Source organism: Neofelis nebulosa, chromosome 4 (genome assembly GCF_028018385.1).
Source record: "Neofelis nebulosa isolate mNeoNeb1 chromosome 4, mNeoNeb1.pri, whole genome shotgun sequence".
NCBI classification, from domain to species: domain Eukaryota; kingdom Metazoa; phylum Chordata; class Mammalia; order Carnivora; family Felidae; genus Neofelis; species Neofelis nebulosa.
The window spans coordinates 154,339,440-154,361,145 of record NC_080785.1 but is presented as its reverse complement, the minus strand read 5'-3'; the positions used below and the strand labels follow the sequence as shown (position 1 = coordinate 154,361,145).

At 55.1% G+C, this 21,706-nt stretch overlaps 1 protein-coding gene across 1 annotated transcript in view; it reads right to left on the bottom strand.

Moving 5' to 3' along the window:
- The window catches only part of FYCO1 (FYVE and coiled-coil domain autophagy adaptor 1), a 72,304-nt gene extending 51,140 nt beyond the window's left edge, over positions 1–21,164 (bottom strand). The window contains exons 1-5 of the mRNA XM_058727225.1: positions 21,034–21,164; positions 9,851–9,988; positions 5,995–6,101; positions 4,131–4,256; positions 335–441 (exon numbers count right to left, since the gene is read on the bottom strand). Of these exons, the coding sequence (XP_058583208.1) occupies positions 335–441; positions 4,131–4,256; positions 5,995–6,101; positions 9,851–9,905 (395 nt within the window). The 5' untranslated portion in view covers positions 9,906–9,988; positions 21,034–21,164. The remainder of the gene's footprint in view (positions 1–334; positions 442–4,130; positions 4,257–5,994; positions 6,102–9,850; positions 9,989–21,033) is intronic.
- Between the last annotated feature and the right edge of the window lie 542 nt (positions 21,165–21,706).

The window sequence follows — 21,706 nt, the reverse complement described above, 5'->3', positions numbered from 1 at the left end:
GGTGGCCAGCGGGGCCCGTCCATTCATCAGGGTCAGGCCCCAGGACACGCCAGCCATGGGGGCAAACTCCCCGGCCTTACGAGCTCAGAGATCCGCATCCGAGCTCTTGCGTCAGGACTCAGCGTCAGTGGGGCCCGGAGAAAGGCCCTCGGCCTCTCGGGGCTTCAGGTCCTCACCTGAGACCAGGCGGTGCTGCTGTCGGGCAGGTGGGAGAGGACCGCGTGGGTGGGAGGGCCGGGGGGCCACCCCGGCAGGCGCGTCTGCTGTGCGCTCACCGTCCCGAACGAGGGGACCTCAGCTCGCGGCGTGAAGCCCAGCGCGGCCGTGCGTTTACCTGGTCACTTTGGTGTTCATGAAGCACTGCTGTAAGGTATCTGCCAACCGCTGGTGCACCAGGGAGTAGCGAACGAACGCCCTTCCTCTTCCCAGAGATGTCCGGAGCTGGAAACGAGGAGAGCACGTGGCCATGAGGAGCCGGGAGCCTGACCTCCAGTCGCCCGGAGGGCGAGGCCTGAAGCAGCCAGACCCCTTGGCGTCCTTCAGGGGAGAAGGACCCGCAGACTCCGGGAAACACGGCAAGGAAGACGCGTTCACGGGAGGCTCTGGGACATCGCTTTCAGGACGCATGTGTCATTCTCCCGCCCCGGCTCCACCCGGAGCCCTGGGTTTGGCGTCAGATGGGACACCGTGGGAGCTCACTGGGGACGCTTAGGAGAAAATGTGGCAGGTAGAGGAGGGGCCCCTCACACCAATATGAAGCGAGCTCGAGGAAGGGGCCATCTCGGTTTGCCTCATGTCCGGCTTAGTTTTGAGGTGCAGGGGAAGAGGCCAGGAGGCCGGCTGGAGCCCCCGTGGGAGGGGAAGAGAGAGGAGGGGAAAGGCAGGGGTGCGTAGGGGGGACTTATAATAAGTTCGGATGGATGTGTGATGGCCCACTCGGTGTTCTCACGAAACCATCAGTAAAATCGGGACGTGTTGACGCCGTCCCGGTCGGATTTAAGATAGGCCAGCTCTGCACTTGGTCAGAAGGTACCCAGGGGGTAAGAGAGAGCTGGGCTCTCTCGAGGCAGCCTGGTCACACTGGGGTAACAAAGAAAAGCATCGCGTGTGGCTCCGTTTCAGGAAGTCTGAAACGGACAGCACGGGAGGGTCCAGCTGCGGGCCCGCCTTGGAAACCTCACCCCACGGTGCCCGAACGTGGCTTCTCGAGAGGTTTCCGGAAGCTTATTGGGAGGGAGGTGGGTGTGCCGGCCAGAGACTCTGCTGTGAGGCGGCCAAAGCAGGGCTCTGCCAGTTGTGGGCACAGGCGGCCGGTTTGCGTAACGGGATTCATTCTCGATGTTTCGCCCCCAGCAGCTCCACGTGAGCGGGAAGGAATCCAGGGCCCCCTCAAGCTGCCATGTGTACCCTGCCCTGTCAGGCTCGGGGGTCTGAGCGGGGTAAGTAAAGACCCCATACCCTCCTCATCCCGTCAGAGGTGAGAAATGTTTAACCTGGTGGCGGGGGACAGGGGCAGCCCCGTTCCAACCAAAAGAAGGTCCTGACACCCCACGCCATCAGGACGTCAATCGTGGCACGGGCTTGAGACAGGAAATCTGTGGTACAGCCTCAAGTACGGCCTTTTCGAATCGATGAGGTAAACATTCCGGTACGCAGCACCCCTGCAGCTCAGAGCTGGGGGTTTTTAGATTGCTGACTCAAGAAAATGATACCACAATATGAAGTAGCCTTAAAAAAAATAAAAAGGTGTGAAGCATCAAGAACAGGAGAGGCTGTGAGCCTCTTATTTTAAGAGAGAGAGAGAGAGAGAGAGAGAGAGAGAGCGCGCGCTAGTGGGGGAGGAGCAGAGAGAGAGGGAAGACACAGAATCCGAAGCAGGCTCCAGGCTCCGAGCTGTCAGCACAGAGCCCGATGGGGGCCTCGAACCCACAAACCGTGAGATCATGACCTGAGCCGAGGTCGGACGCTTAACCGACTGAGCCACCCAGGCGCCCCCCAAATTGATTATATATGTTACATATATGTGGAGTGATTCATTTAAAGAGGTATCTTGCAACATCCTTTGTACTCCGAGTGAAAACAGTGCACAGCTTTTTTTATTTTTTAGTGTTCTGAGGTCATGGGTTCATTTTCCTTACCTATCTCCTTAAATGCTTAGCACCTAGTCCAAACTTCGCCGCACTGTATCGAGAAGCTCTACCACAGCTGGAGAGGGCAGGAAGTCCGCAAGGGACTCCAGAGCAGATTCGGTTTCCTGCCAGGCCACTGTGCTGACACCCCAATGGCGCGCTGCACCCCGGAAGGGAGCCTGTCCGTCTCGGGGAAAGACGCGTAGGCCAGGTTGAGCTTATTCGGAACCCTGGAAGTGGCTGATTACAGCCTTGGATGAGTTTAGCCTAAAGGGCTGATTCCCACCCTGAGGGGGCCTGAGGTGGGCCCAGCTATGCTCCTTACCCATTAACTTTTACCTTCTGGCTTGTCGGCTTTGGGCAACACTCCATCGGTACGGTTAACCCGAACACCCGGCAGCCCTGTGGCCTGGTGCCATTCCCGGGAATCCCCACCAAGGGTGCCTGCGGGGAGCACGGTCTACACAGCCTCCAGGAAACCGACAATGTCCGTGCAAGCAGGGAACGCTTTTTTGCTTGAGAAGTCAGCTTCCCTGGCCTTGGATCATCTAAAGGTCTGTGTGCTATGCAAGAGGTAGATTTCAGCATTTTGTAACCCAGGGCCGTGAGGACTAAGCTAAACTTATTTGCAGACTTCAGCTGTCTGAAGCCGTAAAGTCAAAGGCCTCCGGTGCTCTGAGGAATGGAAGGCCGGACAGCGACACTGAGAACTTCTTCCAGACTTTCGGAGAGAAGGCAATGAGCCCCTCTCTGGGTGGGTGACGCATTAAAATGCTCAAGACCGTGGCGCTGCACGGACGTTATGGAAATCCAAGGAACAGACGGCTGACAGCCAAGGTCTTTCCTCCTTTTCTCAGATGTCAGAGGGTGGAAAACGCTCGACCCTCAGTGTCAACGTATCTAATGTATCTAATGCTGTCATTCTCTGTAAGAAGAAACCCCTCGGGCTCCAGCTGGCAGGCGGCGGGAGGAGATCTCAGAGCACCCTCTGAGGGCTACCTCAGAGCCCCTGGGAGGGCCACCAGGGGGCACAGCTGCCGGCTTTACCGGGACTTGAACTGTACTAAGGAGGCACTGAAAAGGAAGCTGAAAGGTAGAAACCCTTTAGGCCTCCCGCCCCACATCTAGGGGTTTAGTTGCTCCTGAACCTGCAAAGTTCTTCACTCCCAGAGGGACTAGGCTGAAGACAGAGAGAGAGGGAGAGACAGCAGAGAGAGGGGGACGGAGGTGGGGGGGAGAGAGAGTGAGGAATAGAGAAAGGGAGGAGAGAGGGAGGGGGGAGAGAGGGGGAAAGAGAGAGAGGGGAGAGAAAGAGAGAGTGGCAGGGAGGGAGGAAGGGGAGGGAGGGGGAGAGAGAGAAGAGGGGGAGAGAGAGAAGGGGGGAGAGAGAGAAGAGAGAGGGATGGAGGCAGAGAGAGAAGAGAGAGAGGGGGAGGGAGAGAGGGGCGAGAGGGAGGGAGGGAGGGAGGGAGAGAGCGGGGAGAGGGAGGGAGAGAGAGAAGAGAGAGAGAGGGAGAATGTGCCATTCCAGAGTTTTCTAAGACAGCAAAGCCCTGGCTTTCTGCTCTCTGGGGGCTCAGAACGGAACGCGGGAAGCTGCTTAGCATAACTAGCGTTTTAAGAAACGTCTCCTGAGGTCTCACATCACTCTCTTCATTACAAAAACAAGTTTATTGGGCAAATTATAGGGAAAGCACCTAGTAAACTCTAAGAATTTTATCTAAGGAACTAATGTTTTTTAAAAGGCGGAGGCGTCCCGTGCTGCGTGCAACCCCTCCTCCCTCATGGTCCTGCAAACAGCCTCCAAGCAGGCAGACCACTTGCGGTCTAGGGAACAGGGTCAGGACCGAGCCACCCCCGGGCACCAATTTCCTTACTTCTTTACCAGCCGTCCACCCCCCACACCCACGTCCTCACGGGGCCGTCTGCTGCGGGGGTCCAGGTGAGAGATGCTTCAGGCGGGGGCAGAGAGAGATGTGGGATCCTCAGCCACGCGCTTACCTCCGGAATCGACTTGACGAATCGGATCCCGTCATTGGCTCCTTTCACCTTGGCCAGGCAGGCACAGAAGTAATCCCAGTAGTCCTTCCTGTTGCCCAGAAGGGTGGCCTTCTCCTTCTGATCGAACTGCGTAGAGGAAGGGACAGAGAGAGGAGGGCCACGCCCGCTGCTGTTCATCCCACCATTTAAACGATAAAGAACAGCAAAACCTTCTTAGTTACCCGGTGCTGGGCAAGGCCCTTCATTGGCAAAGGAGGGTGTTTTAATCCCCAATTTATGGATGAGGAAACAGAGGCTAGGAGAGGTTAGGTGGCCGGCTCAAGTTCACACAACTGGTGAGATTTAGGAATAACAGCCCCCCCCCCCCCAAAAAAGGTAACCCCTCTGTGCACCTTGTGGGGAGGAAGACCACCGAAGGGGGCTTAGTAACACAGGATGAAGAAATACAAGTGGAAAGTCTTCAGGGCAACACATGAGGGTCAACTTGGTCTCAACGCAGGGAAATGGGTTGGTGACATCTCATCCCAGTTACTCAAGTTCCAACACTGTTTTAATATGCGTGCAGTTAAGTTCAAATTGATGCTGGCTCTGGGTCATTTCAAATCCAAAACTAAAACCTAACTGAAAACAAAGAAGGTCCGTAAATCATTTCCCAACGTGAACCAGAACCAGTTGAAAAGGCAGGCGAAAGGTAAAATCTTCTAGCACGCTGGGGCCTCTCTCCCCAGGCCCCAGCAGGCTCTCATCCCTTACACAGGCTCTGGTGGGATGTGACGTTGCAAACTTAGGGTGTTCGGAATGATAAAGGTGCGTCTTTCTATAACATAGCATTTTGTAGTAGTTTTTCTGGTTATGGAAGTAAGACCGATAAATCGTTAGAAAATCTGGATAAAACTAAAAAAAAGGAAAAAGAAAAACTATAATGCCCAATGCCCTGTCCCTCGGAGAACTTCTGTTAACATTTTGGTCCACTTCCTTCCTGCCTCCTGTGATTGCCTGTGGTTTTCCACATCTGCAGAGTTCTCTAGATCTGTGTGGTTGTGTTTTTTTTTTTCTTTTAATGTTTTGTTTATTTTTGAGAGACAGCGCATGGGGGGGGAGGGGCAGAGAGAGGGGGAGACACAGAATCTGAAGCAGCCTCCAGGCTCCAAGCTGTCAGCACAGAGCCCGATGCAGGGCTTGAACTCACAAATTCTGACATCTCAACCTGGGCCAAAGTTGGACGCTTAACCAACTGAGCCACCCAGGCGCCCCTGTAGATCTGCGTTTCTTGAACCAAGCGGACAGAAGCATCACACTGTGAGCAACTTCAAAAAAAACTTCCTGGGTTGACCTCAGAGATCCCGATTCAGCAGGTCGGCGGGAACTGAGAATACATTTCTAACCTGCCCCCAGGTGATGCTGCTGCTGCTGGTCTGTGGGCCACACTTTGAGCAACAAGGATCTAAAACGGGGGCTTCTGGATCATCTTCAGTGTGGAGAACGTGTGACTGGGTGTGCATGCAACGCACGTCTGCCTGGGGACAGATTCCACAGCTTTTAACTAGACTCTCAAAGGGGTCTGTGACTGCCCTAAAGTGAAGATCCCTGCTATCCAGTGACCGCAGGACCTGCCTTGAGATGACCTAAATCTCTAAAGAATGTTCTTGATTCCTACAATCATCCGAAGGGGCAACATTCTGACTTTTCAGAGGCTTGCACTTGGGAGGCTCAAGCTCTCGCCGGGGACTGCACGAACTTTCAGTCTAACCAGCAGGGCTTGATGGCTCCACAGAGCTGTCTAACCCACATCCTGAAGGCTGATGAGTCACACAAGAGAGACACAGAACAGAGCAGAAATCAACATGGTAAGGGAGTCACTTACTTGAAGGAGATACTCGAGTTTATAAGAAAACTTGTGTAAGCTGGTGCTGTCATCCGTGATGGGCTCCCCTGCTTCCTTAAACTCTTTGCTTAGCTCTGTCACGGCATCTTTAAGACAACAAACAGGAACGCGTAACTGACCTCGGAGGGAGAAACAGAATAACCCCAGGACGCGCGAGAAGCAAGTGGTCGATGATGGCAGAGCGCCTTGGAAACAAAAAGCGATATGAAACGCTGGACGGATGTAATGCCGGGCCTGAAGGCGTCCGGGTGGCCTGAGAGCCCCCAGGTAGGTATTCTAGAACAGCTCCCTGATGGGGCACACTTCTCGGCCATCCCTGTAGGCCTCCACCACGTAGGCCTGTAATATGCATGCAACACACGTTTGCTATGTGCACGGGTCACTCAGCAGGCCCCTGCCGGTGACTTCCAGAAAGCTTTGCCCTTCATTCCGGCCACGTTCCTTGTCGTTCTTCCCCAGAACCCTACTGCTCCATACAGGATAAGTCCCGACTTCAAGAAGCCCCAGAACGTGCAAATAAGAGAACAATCCCAAGAACGACGACGACACCTGCTTCTGGGAGCTGAGGGCCCCTCAGGGGCCAGACCTTTGCCCGGCCTTCTCACTGAATACGGCACTGAGGGGCAGGGTTGTTTTGTTTTGACAAATCCAACACGCAACTGGTCTTAAAGTGATCCCAATTTCCAAACTGTTAAAATGTGAAAAAACAAAAACAAAAAAACTTAAGAATGATGAAGGCTGATGGGGCGCCTGGGTGGTTCCATCGGTGAAGCATCTGACTCTTGATTTCAGCTCCAGTCATGATCTCACGGTCCGTGAGATCGAGCCTCACGTCAGGCTCTGTGCTGACAGCACGGAGCCTGCTCGGGATTCCCTTTCTCTCTCACTCTCTGTCCGTCCCCACTCCTGTTCTTTCCCTCTCTCTCTCTCTCTCTCTCAAAATAAACAAACATTTTTTTAAATTAAAAAAAAAAAAAAAAAGACCAATGAAGGCTGATATCATCATCCCTGTTGGTGGATAAGAAGCCCCTGGGGAAGTCAGAGCACTCGCCAAAGAACAGCAGAGCTGGAATGAGCACCCTGGTCTTCTCAAGGGCTTTCTGACTCCGGGGCTCGCCCCTCCACCTCTGAGAGAACTGACCTCCTTGTGCACAAAGAAAGGAAAACCACCTTGACTCTCATTTACGGCCTCTGCTGTGGGACAGAGAGACTGTGAGAAGCTGTGTTTGGTGTAGACACTGGGCAAAGTGCCCCCAGCTAGATGGCTGGGGCCCGCTGGACAAAACGACCTTCCCCTGTGACCTTCCTTCTTCGTAAGGAACAGGAGCTCCCAGGCACCACGGCTGGAAAGCAGGCCTGCCCAGCACTGAAACTGAGCCCGAGCCGCTAAAATGCAATTGCTACCGACCCCTCAGGCAGAGGTCAGCAAAGGGCAAAGACAGGCTCTTGGGACTAATTGTCACAAGTGACTGCCGTCCAGTGGCACCCTCTAGAAGTGTTGGCCGCGGCTGGCTTTGAGAGCCGGGAGAGGGCCGGGGACCAGGGAAGGCACAAGCCTTTCCCCCCTCCACCACTCAGCCTGGATTAATGCTTACAACCTTATCTGGGAACTCCTGAAATTTTGAAAGAAGGAGGCTTGGGTATGAAATATGAAGTTTGCCTCTCTAATCTCTGATAATCCAAATGCATTACTTAGGGATAATCTTAGTTTTATGTGAATTATACATCTGTGTCTGCCAACAATCTTGAGAAGTGGGTGTTACCGTCGAGCTGACCTCGCGCACAAAGAAAGCAACGGGACCTCGGAAAGGTGACGGGACTCATCCCACATCTTCCAGGGTTAAAAGGCAGAGCCAGGAGCTGACCCCAAAGCCCTCGTCAGTGCTGTCCCCAGGAGGACGAGTGGGCTGCCCTGTGCAAGCACGAAGGCTGTGCACTGCCCAAGGACCCCTTGCCTGGGGACGTTCCACTCCCATGCTAGATGCTGAAGATCTGTCCTGTGCCGATGAAGACAGTTACCAACAGATGCAAGGGAAGGGTCTTGAGAAAGTGGTGTTTCCAAGTGCTCAGCGGGCGGGTCAGATGGCCTTGGGATGCCAGAGATGACCAGAACAGTCGGGACAAGGGTGGGAAAGGGTACGTGAACAAGTGCCAATGTCTGGCCCCCTCCCTGGACCAGAGGCTCTAGCAGGGGTCCTCTCTTCCCTCCCAATAAAGACCCCTGGGTCCCAAAGTGATGCTGGAGAACCAGAGACTGACACGCAGAAAAGGTGGCCTCCTTTGTGGAGAAACTTCTCAAGGCCAGTGGTGAACTCAGATTTGCAGGGCCTGTCATTTCGCTTTCTCTGCGCGTGTGTGTGTATGTGTGTGTGTTTAGGCTGAAGGAGAAAAACCATCTACCGTTTTAGCTGGAAGTAGGCTGGTGTGGTTAAGTGTACACTCTGACACCTGGTGTGTATGCAAACCCAGGCTCTGCCCGACTGGATGTGTGACCCTAGGCAAGTCACTTAACCTCTCTGTGCCCCTCTCTGCATCTGTAGAATGGGGATAATGGTTCCTACCTCACAGACCAAATGTGAGGACATACCGGGCTACTGACGTAAGGCCTGGCACGTGTGGAACGCCATGTGAGTCTCGGCTTATTCGAGGCCCGAAGTGCTACACCAATGGGAGGCAAGCCTGACCGACTTTTCTCTCACCGACCTTTGACCAGCAGGGTGAGAAGCGTGCTGCGGCCGCCACTAGCCCAGCGGCCCTGGGTGTGACAGACCGCGGCTGCTCATCACTGTGCTCGCAGGTAGGAACCTGACTCAGGACGGCGTCGCCGTCATCTCTGTGACATGTTAGAAGCGGTCAGCTTCAGACCGTCTGTAGCAACCGCGCGGGAGCTCCGAAGACCCGTTCGGACCAGCCCCGGTGAGCTCAGGCGGGCGGGAAGCTTGCCCAACTCCTGACCCTCGGCACGTCACCTAAAAGGGTGAGCTCGGTCCCTAGACTCTGCAGCCGGGAGAGAAAGCGGTTGGCTCCTCCCCCGAGCCTGCCTCACTCCGCGTGCACCGTCCCCGGCCCTTCTCCAGGGACACGGGAGCTGCGAGTCTCGTCCCTGCGCTGAGCTCAGGGGCGTCCGGGAGGCGGCGGGCCCAGAACTGCAGTGCGTCACAGGAGACAGGCTGTCTGCCCGCCAGGACTGGGTAGGACAACAAAACAAGAGAGACGGGTGTCTGGCCATCCTGCTGAGGCAGGGAGAACGCGGCCTCCCCAAATGGGCCAACTCCATCGCGGCCCGGAAGCCCGAGATTCCGCCAGACCAAACAGGGGGCTTGCACGAACTGAAAGCAGACCCCAGGCCCAGGAAAGGGTATTGGCTTGGGGCACCTGGGTGGCTCGGTCGGTTGAGCGACCGACTACGGCTCAGGTCACGATCTCACGGTTTGTGGGTTGAAGCCCTGCGTCGGGCTCTGTGCTGACAGCTCAGAGCCTGGAGCCGGCTTCCGATTCTGTGTCTCCTTTTCTCTCCGCCCCTCCCCTGCTCATGCTCTGTCTCTGTCTCAGAAATAAACAAACATAAAAAAAAAAAAATTTTTTTTTTTTAAAAAAGAAGAAGAAAGAAAACGGTATTGGATTTTGTTGACAAACTGGCTTCCCAGGGCCCTGAGAGGAGGCCCAGGCCAGCCGCCCCCGCCTGACACAGGGCGGACACCCAAGCCCCAAACACCTCCATGCGACGTGTCCCGAGGGCTCCAGTTACACCCCGTGTGACGAGGATGAGAGGGCGGCAGGAGCACGGCCCAGCTCCCCCACAGCCAAGCCTGGCGTGTCCCCTCCCCAACGGCACCTTGCAAATCGCGGATGATTCTCTGCAGCTGGCTCTCTGCGATGGGGGAGGCCATGGCCACTGGCTGCGGGCCGCCTCTCTCGGCTGTGCGCCTCCCGCCTGGGTCCGCTCAGCAGAGGTCAGACTCCATGGTGACACCTGGAGAGGGAGAGGGAGGCCGTGGAGGGCTCAGTGACAGACACAACATGAAGACAGGACGAGAGGGGCATGCCCCAGGGCCCAAAGTCGCCCCATCTGGGTGTCTTCCCTCAGCGGAAAGGGCTTGACCTTTCTGTGTGGGCCTTGCCCGGTGGGCATTCCCTGGCTGGCTTCTGACACACTTCTATTCAGACACAATGACCTGGGTTGGGGCTTAAAAGGCGATAGGTTCAACCAAACAGCATGATTCACTGAGCGTCTCTCCTCTTCTCCGCTCTTAGGCACGACTGCCTCACCCTCCTTCCACCTTGAGAAACGCCTCCCAGGGGCTCCCGTCACCCTGGGGAGGCCAGACCCAGCCCAACCCACATTCAGACAGCCTGCTAAGCTGATGGTGACGGCCACCACCAGACCCCTGTCTCCCCCACGCCCGGCCCCCTGTCCTCCCCAGGCTGGCTTCCTCTGACCAACAGTTAGTAACGTCTGGCGTCTGGCCAGTGGCGGCGGAGGCGAGAGGCTGAGGAGCCCTGGGGCTTCGGGACCAAAGAAAGTCAGGCTTGCCTTGTGGGGGAAGCTGCTCACTCGTGGGGGCTCAGCAGCTCCAGCTGCCCAGAACCCAGCTCGGCCTGGCTGTGTAGACGCCGCCTGGCCTGCATCGGGGGCCCGGGCAACCCTCGGTCCAGTCAAGGGACACGGCTCTATTTTAAGCTTGGTTACAGTCCTCTTGCAGCTGGTGAGTCCTGAGTTACCAGCCCTGCTCGGGCAGCTGCTAAAGTGATTTAAGGACACGGTAGTGGCTGAAGACCAGCAGAGGTGAGGACACACGAGTGGCACTGGAGACAAGTGTGGGTATGCACGGGGACACTCCAGTGTCCCTTCTATAGAAGGAACGTCAGAAATGGACGTCTCTAGGGGCACCTGAGTGGCTCAGTCAGTTAAGCATACGACTTCGGCTCAGGTCATGATCTCGGGGTTTGTGAGTTTGAGTCCCGCGTTGGGTTCTGGGCTGACGGCTCCGAGCCTGGAGCCTGCTTCGGATTCCGTGTCTCCCTCTCTCTCTGCTCCTCCCCAGCTTGCTCACACATGCACGCGCCCACTCTCTCTCTCTCTCTCTCTCTCTCAAAAATAAACAAACATTAAAAACAATTAAAAAAAAAAAGAATTGGGCATCTCCAGTTCGTAGACGTCCAACACCAGGTTGTGTCATGCTTGTTGGCAAAAGCAGGTGGCGAGACTAGAGGAAGCCAGAGCAGCCACCACTGAGTGAGGGCCTACTGTGTGCTACGCGCTGGGTCCTGATAGGGGCTTTACACGCGTGATCATTTTCATCCCACAACCGCCTTAGTGGGGTAGAGAACACCAGCTGGAGAAGCCACATAACTCGCCTAAGGCCGTGGGCCAATAAGGAGCGAATCGTGGTCTGGGCCCTGGTCAGTCTGATTCAAAGCCTGTGGATCTTCAGCTCAGCATCGTCCCTACTGCAAATGGCCAACCCCTTCCGCGGGCTTCTAGGAACCGCCCTGAACTCCAGCGTCTCCCAAATAACGTGCCGCCACCCTGAGTGTTTCTCACACGTGCTGGCCCTCCCTTTCCCCCAGCCCTAGTCCCCTTCCCGCTCCAAGAGTCCAGGCAATATGACTCTGGAATAGAAACAGTCCCAGGTTTCAAGTTCCTCCAAATATTTACATAAGCATTCCAGCGTGAGCCGGAAGCAAGAAGGGCCTGTCACAGGGCGGATATGCCTTGGCCTATTTTTAACTAACAAGCTGGCACAGCTGGGACTCAGTGCAAACAAGGCCCAAAGAGGGCTTCTCTGGCCTCGGAGGAATGAGACAGGCACACACCAAAACCACACTCCCAGTGATTCCTGACATGGAGCCCAAGAGAGGCAGGGGGTCCACAGAGAGCCCTCCAAAGCCCCTTAAGAGGTATTAGATACCCCCCTGTCCGCCACAGACACTACACCGAGGGTGGGAGTGGGTTTCGAGAAGGCAGCCTGCCCATCCCTAGGCGGCTCTCCGGGCCACCTGCTGAGCACAGAGCCTGAGCAGGGGCCAGCCAGGGCCCTGAGGAGAGCCAGAACCCAGGCTCAGCCGGGCTTCTGCAGGGGCTCCGATGCCTCAGTGGGCACGCTGCCCCTCCCGGAGAGGTAGAGAGAGTCCGGGGTCCGCACTGTCGATGCACAGCTGCCCCGACACCATGCTGTGTCAAGTTCCTTCCATGCGCAGGCTAGGGACACGGACGCACGCGAGGCACGGTCTAACCCTGGTGGAGCTCGGCTGTGCACCAAGCAGACAGACAGAAAAATATCCCGCTATCTGGACACAGCAGAAGAGCTCCATGCAGAGATGGGAATAAAAAGCGACGGGTACTCAGCAATGAAAGGGTTGGGCCATGGACATGTACAACAGATGCTTCCTGCTGAGCGAAAACAGCCAGACGGAAAAGGCTACGTCCTTTATGATTCCATTTGCATGATATTCTCGCAAAGGCAAAACGTGGGGGAGAAGTCACAGCGGTGGCTGCCAGGGCCTGGGCGGGAGGGGGTGGCGGTGAAGGGGGGGCATGACTACAAGAGTCGGCAGAAATTGGGGGGGGGGGGGGCGGCAGTCCTGTTCCGTGTCTTGCCCGTGGTGGTGGTTACATGACCGTACGTATCTGACAAACATACGTTTGTCAAAACTCACAGACTGCAGATTGTATCTCAACAAAAAAGGCTGCACTGTGACGAATTTAGGAAGATGCCGTGGGGCCTCAGGAAGGGAAAATTAATTCCACTTGGGGGAGGGAGAGGGTGAGAGGCGGGGGCAACCGAGGTGTGCCAGGCCTGAAAAATGAGGATGAAGTCTTTTGAAGAGACCCAAGGAGGAAAGGGCACCGGGATGGGGGGGGGGGGGGAGGGGGAAGGGGGACAGCGAGCATGGAGGCTGCTTCTCTCCCGAAATTCCTCTCATTTGGCTGTTGTCAATGGACAGCCTTGTCGTTCCTGGGAGAAAGACGCTCAGAGGAAGATGACAGACACCCAAGTCCTCAAAGGCCCTGGGCCTGTGTGCACGCTTCAGACCAGGCTGAGACCCGACTCGTGGAAGAGGGCAGATTCTGAGTTAGGCTCCATAATTTGCTAGAACAGCTCTCAAGATTTGGAAAAACATTAAGATGACTGGTTATCTTAAAAGATTCAATCTGGGAACAGCCAGGCGGAAGAGACAAGAGGCGCAGAGTTGGGGCGGGGGGGGGGGGGGGGGAGTGGTGGGCTGGTTCGAGGTTTGCAAAGCTTCTACGCCCTCAGGGCTTCCCACCCAGCAGCACCTCGCAGGACCCCCTCGCTTCGGGGTTTAATGCAGGCTCCGACCGGGTAGACACCCGGACACTGGGGACCAGCCGTCTCTGAGGCCTGGCGTCATGAGCCTCGACAGAAACGTGCTCCTTCGAGACGTGCGGGGACTCTGGGGAGACGGCCCTGTGTCCGCACGGCCGGGCGAGGCCGCCTCCGCCTGACCCTCGGAGCTCGCTCAGCTGATGCCAAGTTCCCGGGTCACGGGGTGAGCTGTGCCCAGCTGCTGATTACACAAGCTGCTTTTCCGGAAAGCCTGAGTCACCACCCAGGTAATGTGCCCCAAGAGAACCGGCTGCTGGACCTGCAGGTCGCGGTGGGCTTCCCCACCGCGGATGGGGGTCCCGCCTCACAGGGGTTTCTTTTGTTTTTCTTAACATTTATTTATTTTTGAGACAGAGAGAGACACCGTACCAGAGGGGGAAGGGCAGAGAGAGAGGGACACACAGAATCCGAAGCAGACTCCAGGCTCCGAGCTGTCAGCACAGAGCCCGACCTGGGGCTCGAACCCACGAACCATGAGATCACCACCTGAGCTGAAGTCAGACGTTCAACCGACTGAGCCACCCAGGTGCCCCCACCTCACAGGGTTTCAGGCAGTTAATCAGAGCTTCCTTGGAAGATCATGGTTCCTATAGGAATGTTCTTTTCCTGAACTTTGGGGTGACGGCTCTTAGCAGTCTGCCCTCCCTCTTCCCTGGTCTGAGGTCATTATTAACCACCGGAAGACACAGAATGCGGCACTCTCTCCACACCACAGTCATGTGGCTTTTTTTCCACACCAATAACCAGTTCTGACACCGACTGGGGGTTCTCCAGTTCGGTTCAGTTCTGACACTGATGACCTGGAGTCAGTGCAGACCCCACAGGTCAAGGGCTCTGTCCACAGGACGGCCCTGGCTGTCAGACGCTGGTCCCAAGTCTCAGGCTGCTACCCGTAATTCTGACCAACCGGCTCTAAATTGGGGATTCCCACGATCCCCTCCTTAGCTTCCATAATTTGCTAGAACAGCTCTCAAGATTTGGAAAAACATTAAGATGACTGGTTTATCTAAAAGATACAATCTGGGAACAGCCAGGCGGAAGAGACGAGAGGCGCAGAGTTGGGGGGCGGGGGGCTGGTTTGAGGTTTGCCAAGCTTCTATGCACTCAGGGCTCCCCACCCAGCAGCACCTCGCAGGACCCCCTCACTTTGGGGTTTCATGGAGGCCTCATTCTGCAGACTTGGGTGATTAACTCCTTCTTCAGCCCACTCCCCTGAGGTCTGGGGTGGGGCTGAAAGTTCCAACCCTCTAATCACATGGTTGCCTCTTCAGGCAACCAGCCCCCACCCTGAAGCCATCCCAGGGGCTGAGGAGGGCCACCCTACTAGCATAAACTCAGGCGTGGCTGAAAAGAGGCACACAGAACAAAAAGACACTCCCATCGCTCAGGAAATTCCTAGGGTTCCAGAAGCTGTGTGCCTGGAACCTGGGACAACCACAGACTATCTGTTTCTTGTGGTATCGCAGAGATGGCCTGAAGCAGCAGGATCCTGCCAGGCCATCAGCCAGCTGCTCTCCTAACTCAGGAGACACGGAGAGCTTCGGTCTGCACCGCCTCGGCCTCGGCTGCTTCAGCTCCAGGGGAACGACTCCAGGACTCCCACGCCTCGCGAGGGCCCCAAAGAGCGTATCCCATGCCTCCATGAACCCAGGGCCCTTGCTGCATGGCTTGTAAAAACCTCCCTCGCTTGTCTCTGGCAAGCTCTTTCAAATGGCAGAGAAATTCACTTTATAAAATTTGGGGGGACATTGAAATCTCGTGCCAACAGCTCAAAATTATGTTTACGCTTATCCAGCATGTCTGCAAGCATCCAATATCCTGGTAAAGTGGAAAAAGGGACTAAATGCACCTGGGACTACTGCCTGAGTTCCTAGTCATGGCTTAGGTATTATATTAGAGGTAAAACTCTTCCCCGACCTCCAAACTCCTCCTATGTCTGCCCAGATGCCGTAACAATAGAGACAGAAGTCTAGTCCCAGATTAAGAAAGAAAGACACCAAACGGCTCACATAAACTTATTTACGCTATGGTGCAAATGACTAATACTCTTAACGTTGCCCAGAAACTGGCTCTGGCAGGAGCAATTACAGCAAACTGACTAGTCACATTAGGAAAGAAGGATCCGAGGGGGAGCAGGCTTGGGGCGTGGAAGACAACCCTGCCTGGTCTTCAGAACGTTCTATGCTTGCTCCTCACCTGCTAGCTGAGAAGGGACCCAGATAGGGGCCCCCACTCCCAGATGAGGTGGAGCATGCCAGTTGTGAATTCCACCCCGACCAGGAAAGCACGTTGGCAAGGACGGTTCAGATGGGCCGAAAGCAGAAAGCCTTTCTGGAAGAGTCCATCGCCTCGGTCTGGTTGAGCACAGCCACCAGCATCCATGTAGTGGCCACCCCTGGAAAGGGGGGCACTTGGCCGGTACCTGGGGCTCCGAAGGCCCGGCGGTCCTGCTGGCTCCACACAAAAGGGTCGGGGAGCAGGCTGCCCTCAGCAGAGCTTCGAGAGGGTGCCGAGGACGATGCTCAGAAGCTTGTCACAGGCCGGCTCGGGGGCAGACGTCACAGCACTCGTGAACAAAGCCTCACGAGGCGGCCCAACCCCTCGGACCTAATTGAAGTGTTGACCAACTGCAGGCCTGGGTCACCTTCCCCAAACACTCCTTCTCGCTTACACTCTTCTTTCTTAAAGGGAAGGGGGGCTTGAGAGTTGCCCATCACTGTTTGAACTTTCTCTTGGCCCTCGCGCTCCCACCAACGGCAACCATCCTGGGTTTCTTGGTCACCGCCTCCGGGACACACACAAAACTGGCCCCCCCGTTCCCGTCCACTGGCCCAGGAAGGCAGGACGGAGAGACCCGTGGGTGTGAGGTCTGGGCCTGGGGAAACCGAACCATCTCTTTCAGGAAGGTGGAAGGCAGGCCGCTCTGGCAGGAGCCGCACCCCCATACCTGGGGCGGCAGGGCGGAGGCCTTGTCACCGGAGAGCCCAGAGGAAATGCCCGGGAGGTGGTGACGGCACGTGGGAAGCTCTGGGCAGCCTCTGGAACAGCTGCACGAACATGAGACACCATCTGGGGCATCTATGTATTCCTGCCCCCGAACAGCACTAACCCCGTGCACATGGAGAACGTCACAGAGCTCCAAGATCCTATGCTCAGGGCGGGGACAATCCTGACCAGAGTATCAAGGGGGCGAGCACAGCCAATGACGAATTATGAACGGAATCTCTGCCAGAATATGCTGTAGCCAAAAAACACAGGCTTGAAGAAGCCAACTGTAACCCGTACGTGTTAACAAACCGCCTGCCGGGCGGTTTGTTGGGCACCACTGGTAAGAGGCGGGCCTGACCCAGGAGCAGGGGCCGCAGCCATGAACAAGGCCAGTGGGCACTGGCCTTCAAGGAACCCCCGTCCAGAGGGGCAAAGCTCCTCCTAAGCTTATAGACCAAAAAGAGGTCACTGGAGGCCTGAGAAGCTCTTCGATGAACAGAACACGTGGGACCCCAGGTTCTACGCTGCTCGGGATCCTAAGCCACCACTGCCTTTCTTCCACGTTTGTGGCCATTCGCCCGTACGGTCATTTCTCGTTTAATCTGTTTTCTCCATGAGTCCGTAAGCTCCACTGCTACTCACCATCTCCCCAGCACAGAGTGCAGTCCTGACCCCTAGAGAGCCCTCAATACCTTACTTGGGGAATGAATGAACCAGTTAGACAAAACCGGACCCGTAGTCTCTTACTCCGCAGATCTAACTAAAAACTTTAGGCATAGAAAGGCACCAACATGTAAATGATGAGAATTATCCTTCCATGGCGGGAAAACGTGGGTAAATTTTCAAAACATTCGATTTCTCTGATTTCTCAAGTTTCCTTTACTGGACATAAATTACTTTTGTACTTTGTAATTATAGACATTATACCGTCATTACTGTGGAAATATTACAGCATTACTATCCCAAGAAGAAAGGGAATAATGTAATTTAGGGACTGGCTGGATTAAGCGTGTCCATGGGAGAAAGTGTGCCCCACAGCTCTGGCCTGAGGCAGCCTTATCCAGAAGCCTCCTTCACTCTATCTGGTCAAGGATAGCCACAGCCGTTACAGCCACCTCCCCGACTCACCCAGCCCACACAAGGCCCTCTCCTCTCTGCATCCCTGGGACTTTGATCTGGAACCGTCAACCAGAACACTCCCAGGGTAGAGGGGAAGTATGGATGGGTCTGAGCACAGCCGTGTTTGGATGAAAAGTGGAACATCCCGGGTGCACATGGGCTCGGGGGTGGGGCTATGCTGGCAGACAGGAAGGGCAAGCAAGACCCAGGATGGCTCTGAGGCTGGGGCTTGGCGCTGGGCAAGAAAACCGTCTTCTCTTTTACCAGTTGTAATGGAGGCTTGCCAATTTGGACCCTATTCAGATTCTGGAATCGGACTAGTCAATGTGAGATTTCCATTCCCTAACGTGCAACGGATTATGCGATAAAGATCATTCCCCAGTTGGTGATACTGTGCTATGTTTAGCTCACCAAACTCTTTTCAGGCAATTTTAGCAAATCTGTCTGTCCTGGGGAAGTTATTTGACCTTTTCCTACCTTGTGTGTGGCGTTTGTGGTTTTTTACTTTTTCCTGGTTTTTTTGTTTGTTTGTTTGGGCTTTTTTCCCCGTGTGCAGTGTGGGGAGGTTACCCTTTACCTTCCTCAAGGAGGAGGGAGGGGAGGAGAAGAGCAGACGTTCCCAGTGGCTAACTTTGGTTGAGGCTTCCAAGTGCCCCCTCCCTGCTCTTGACCAAGGTTGCAGACGGCCCTGGAAGAAGCCCAAGGGGCTGCAGGTTCAGCTTGAGGAAATTCCTTCTGGCTCCTCGTGAAACCACCACATCTGGTTCAGCTGTCCAGCCCACCCCGGTCCTCCTACAGGGATTCTCCTCCTGGCCTATCCCCCTGCAGACCAACAGCTTGCTTGGGTTGCTTTTTCAGCTCAGGTTTTTCTTCTGGATCCCACAGGCTCGGTTTTCTGCCCCAGGTCAAGGATGCAGTACCCCAGGCTCCTGAGGTGGTTAGCCAGACCTGCCCGTGGGCCCCAGAACAGCCGCAGGGTGACGTACTATAACCAGACCGCAGATCCCCTCAGAACCACACTGATGTACATGTCCTCATCCCTGGAAACAGGATCTGGCCAAACTAGAAACAGGCGCTCGGTGTCTTTCAAATGCCACACAAAGGCCTTTGTGAATGTGGAAGACCATTGGTGGTCACGAAAACCATCAGGCTGACCGGCTGCAACGTGGAAAAGGGGGAAATGCCCCCCTGCCCCACGGAGCTCGGCTCAGTCACCCTCATCTCATAAAAGCCATGAGCCCACGTGGTCTGAGGCTGAAGCTCTTATTACAGGGACGTTACGGTGACAAACAATACGTCTACAAGCAGCAAGAGGATAATATAGACCCAAGGAAACATTTCAGTACCCACACTACTGATCCATTTCGTTGCTCAGAGGCCCTTATACCAATCAAGAGCTTTAAAAACAAAAACAAGCAAAAATCCCCAAACTGACAATGAGATCACAAATAGAGAGTCTTGCTTATCTCTGGAGCAACACAATGACTTTGAGGCCCAGGTGAGCAGATGCTGACCAGCTGGACCCCCCTCATCTCTGCTCACGGGAGGCCTCTGGCTGGTCACGAGGCACCAGTTTTTGACCCTCACCTGCTGTGTGTTCTGAGGCTGCTCCAGGGAATGTGGCCCCAGACACTGAGCTCCTATCAGTGATTTTCACCATGAGACCACAGCTAGACAACAGGTTTCCTCTGCCTCGTGTTTAAGGACATTCCAGTCTGGAGTCACCCAAGTTGTCCTTGGAATCACCAGAAAACACAGGATACCCATCAGCCAAACCTCTCCCCTCCAGGGAAGGGAGGGACTGCCATTTCTTGAGTGCCTACTATGCGTTCTGGAGGCAGCAGCCCCCAGCCTCGGTGACCAGCACAGGTCAAAGTCACCAGATGTTCTGATCTTGTCTCTTTTGGGTAGTTTCTCTCATCACAAACATCTGGGGGGCGGGAAGTGTCTTCCTGCCCCCAAAGGACTAGTGTGGTTTAAAGTGTGGCTCTTGATCTCCTGCTTTTGCACCAAAACCAGCCACACGGAGCAAAGACCATCCAAGGAACAGCCAGAGGACTGACACTAAAACAACTACAAAAATAACTGAAGTAAACTATTGGTTTACCATTGGTTACTATTGGTAGATTCTAACAGGCGAGCCAATGTTCACTATACAATCCTTTCAATGATTATGCGTCACTATTTTCCTAATAAAATACCAAAAACAACTTAAAAACGAAAGGAAGCACAACCCAGAGATGAACACTTGTAAGAGAAGCAGAAAACCTGTTTCCTAAAGCAAAGGGGCTTCTCAGATCCCTTTAATCAAAGAAGGCCGACTCCCATCACTGAGACAATTAACTTTGGCTTCCAGGGTGATAAGAACAATGGCCCACAACTGGCACAGGGAATTCAGTAATTTATGAATAGCAGCTGTCACAGAAGGGAAAGTCCAGTGGAGCCCACTTGATATGGTCACACTGTGGAAGGTGGGAGCCACTGAAAGCAGAAAACCTCAGTGAGACCGCTCTTTATTAGCACCAACACGCAGGGGAAGCCGCATTAGGCAGATGGCAGGGGAGTAAAGCTTGCTACGGAGACCACAAGGCTTGCAGGGGCAGGAGGGCAGTGAGCTGATTACAGCCTGATCCTCTGCCCTCAAAGAGCCCCTGACCCACTTCTCTGTGCGAAAGGAAACTGCCGTGGTAAAGACAAGCAGAGGAGCAGAGGCTGTGGCCCACACAAGCAGCTTCAGTAAATGCTTTTTTTTTTTCTGGAGGGGGCAGCCAGTGGGAGTTGTGAAGAGTGACAAGGGGCATCAGAAGATACATGTGCACAGAACAGGGAGCCGTGTGGTTAATGTGTCAACCACACACACACACGCTTTCCTTACACAAAAATAAAATCCAGGCCTCCCCCTAGAACATCCCCCAGCCGAGGTTCCGAACAGCATGGACTCTTTAGCGCAAGTCCCAAGCAGCTACACCACAGACAATCCCAAATCCAGAGGTGTTTCAGGAAAGATCACGGGGGGGGGACGACTATTTTGAGCCCCTGCACCTGAACACAAGGTAAAGAGAACGGGCCGTGGCCCGAAGATGGCCCGGGATGAACAAACTGTCCCCTTTCGGGAGGGAGGGAGAAACAAGGTCTGGGCTATCCCCACCAGGCTGAGCCCGGAACTTCGCTTCTTATAGTCAGTGGCCTCTCGGACAATCCTGGCAGAAACTCCACGACCTGTCCTCCTGTGCCTAAATGATCCAAGGGCTGTTCTGAGACTCCTATATGGTGGGCTCCTTTTCGGGAGTCCTGGAACCGGTGTTTGGGGATCTGTCTTTCCAACTGACCACCAGAGGCAGCCAGGGTTCCAGGGTCAGTTTCAGCAGCGGAACGAGAGGTGCCTCCCCGGCCCTCTGGCCAAGGGCAAGGGCTCGGACCGGGTCAGGGGGAGACCTGGGATGGGCGGGGACGGTGAGGGCAACAGGTGACAAGCCGCGTCGGGAGGGAAGTTCTCCGCTCCGAGGCCGACGGCGGCCCAGGCGCCCCCGAGGTCCGGCCGGCCCCCCGCGGCACTTACGCGCTCGTGGGTCCACTGTTTGGCAGAAGCGAAACTTTCTGGGGCCCAGCGGAAGAGTGCGGTAGCGCGGCGCAGCCCGCCATGATACGCAGAGCCGCCGCAGGCGGGCGCGGACTACAACTCCCGGCACGCTCCGCAGGCCAACGCCTACAAGTCCCGTCGGACCCCACGGCAGAGGGGCGTGGACTAGGACTCCCGGCTCGCGGCGCGCGCTGAGGTTTGCGTCTCCTCGCGCCGCGATGCCACCCGCCCTGGGCTAAGCCTCTCAGTCCCCGCAGGCTCGGTGTGTCCCCGAGTCATCGGTGTGGCACCTTGAAAGCAGCGCAGTCACCGTGTGGCTTTTGAGAACTTGCAGTGTGGCTAGTTTGAGCTGAACAGTACCCGGGCTGTAAGTGCAAAATACACCTGACTTCCAGAGACTTCGTATGAAAACAATACCGTGAAGTAGCTTCTTACTACTTTTATACTGATTGCATGTCGAAAAGATAATACTTTTGGTAGGTTGGGCGGGCTAAATGAAAAGCATGTGTCGCTGGGCTTCCCGGATCCCCCTCGCTTCTTTTTTTTTTTTTTTTTCTTTTTTTTTTTCTTCAACTTTTTTTATTTTTTTATTATTTTTTTATTTTTGGGACAGAGAGAGACAGAGCATGAACGGGGGAGGGGCAGAGAGAGA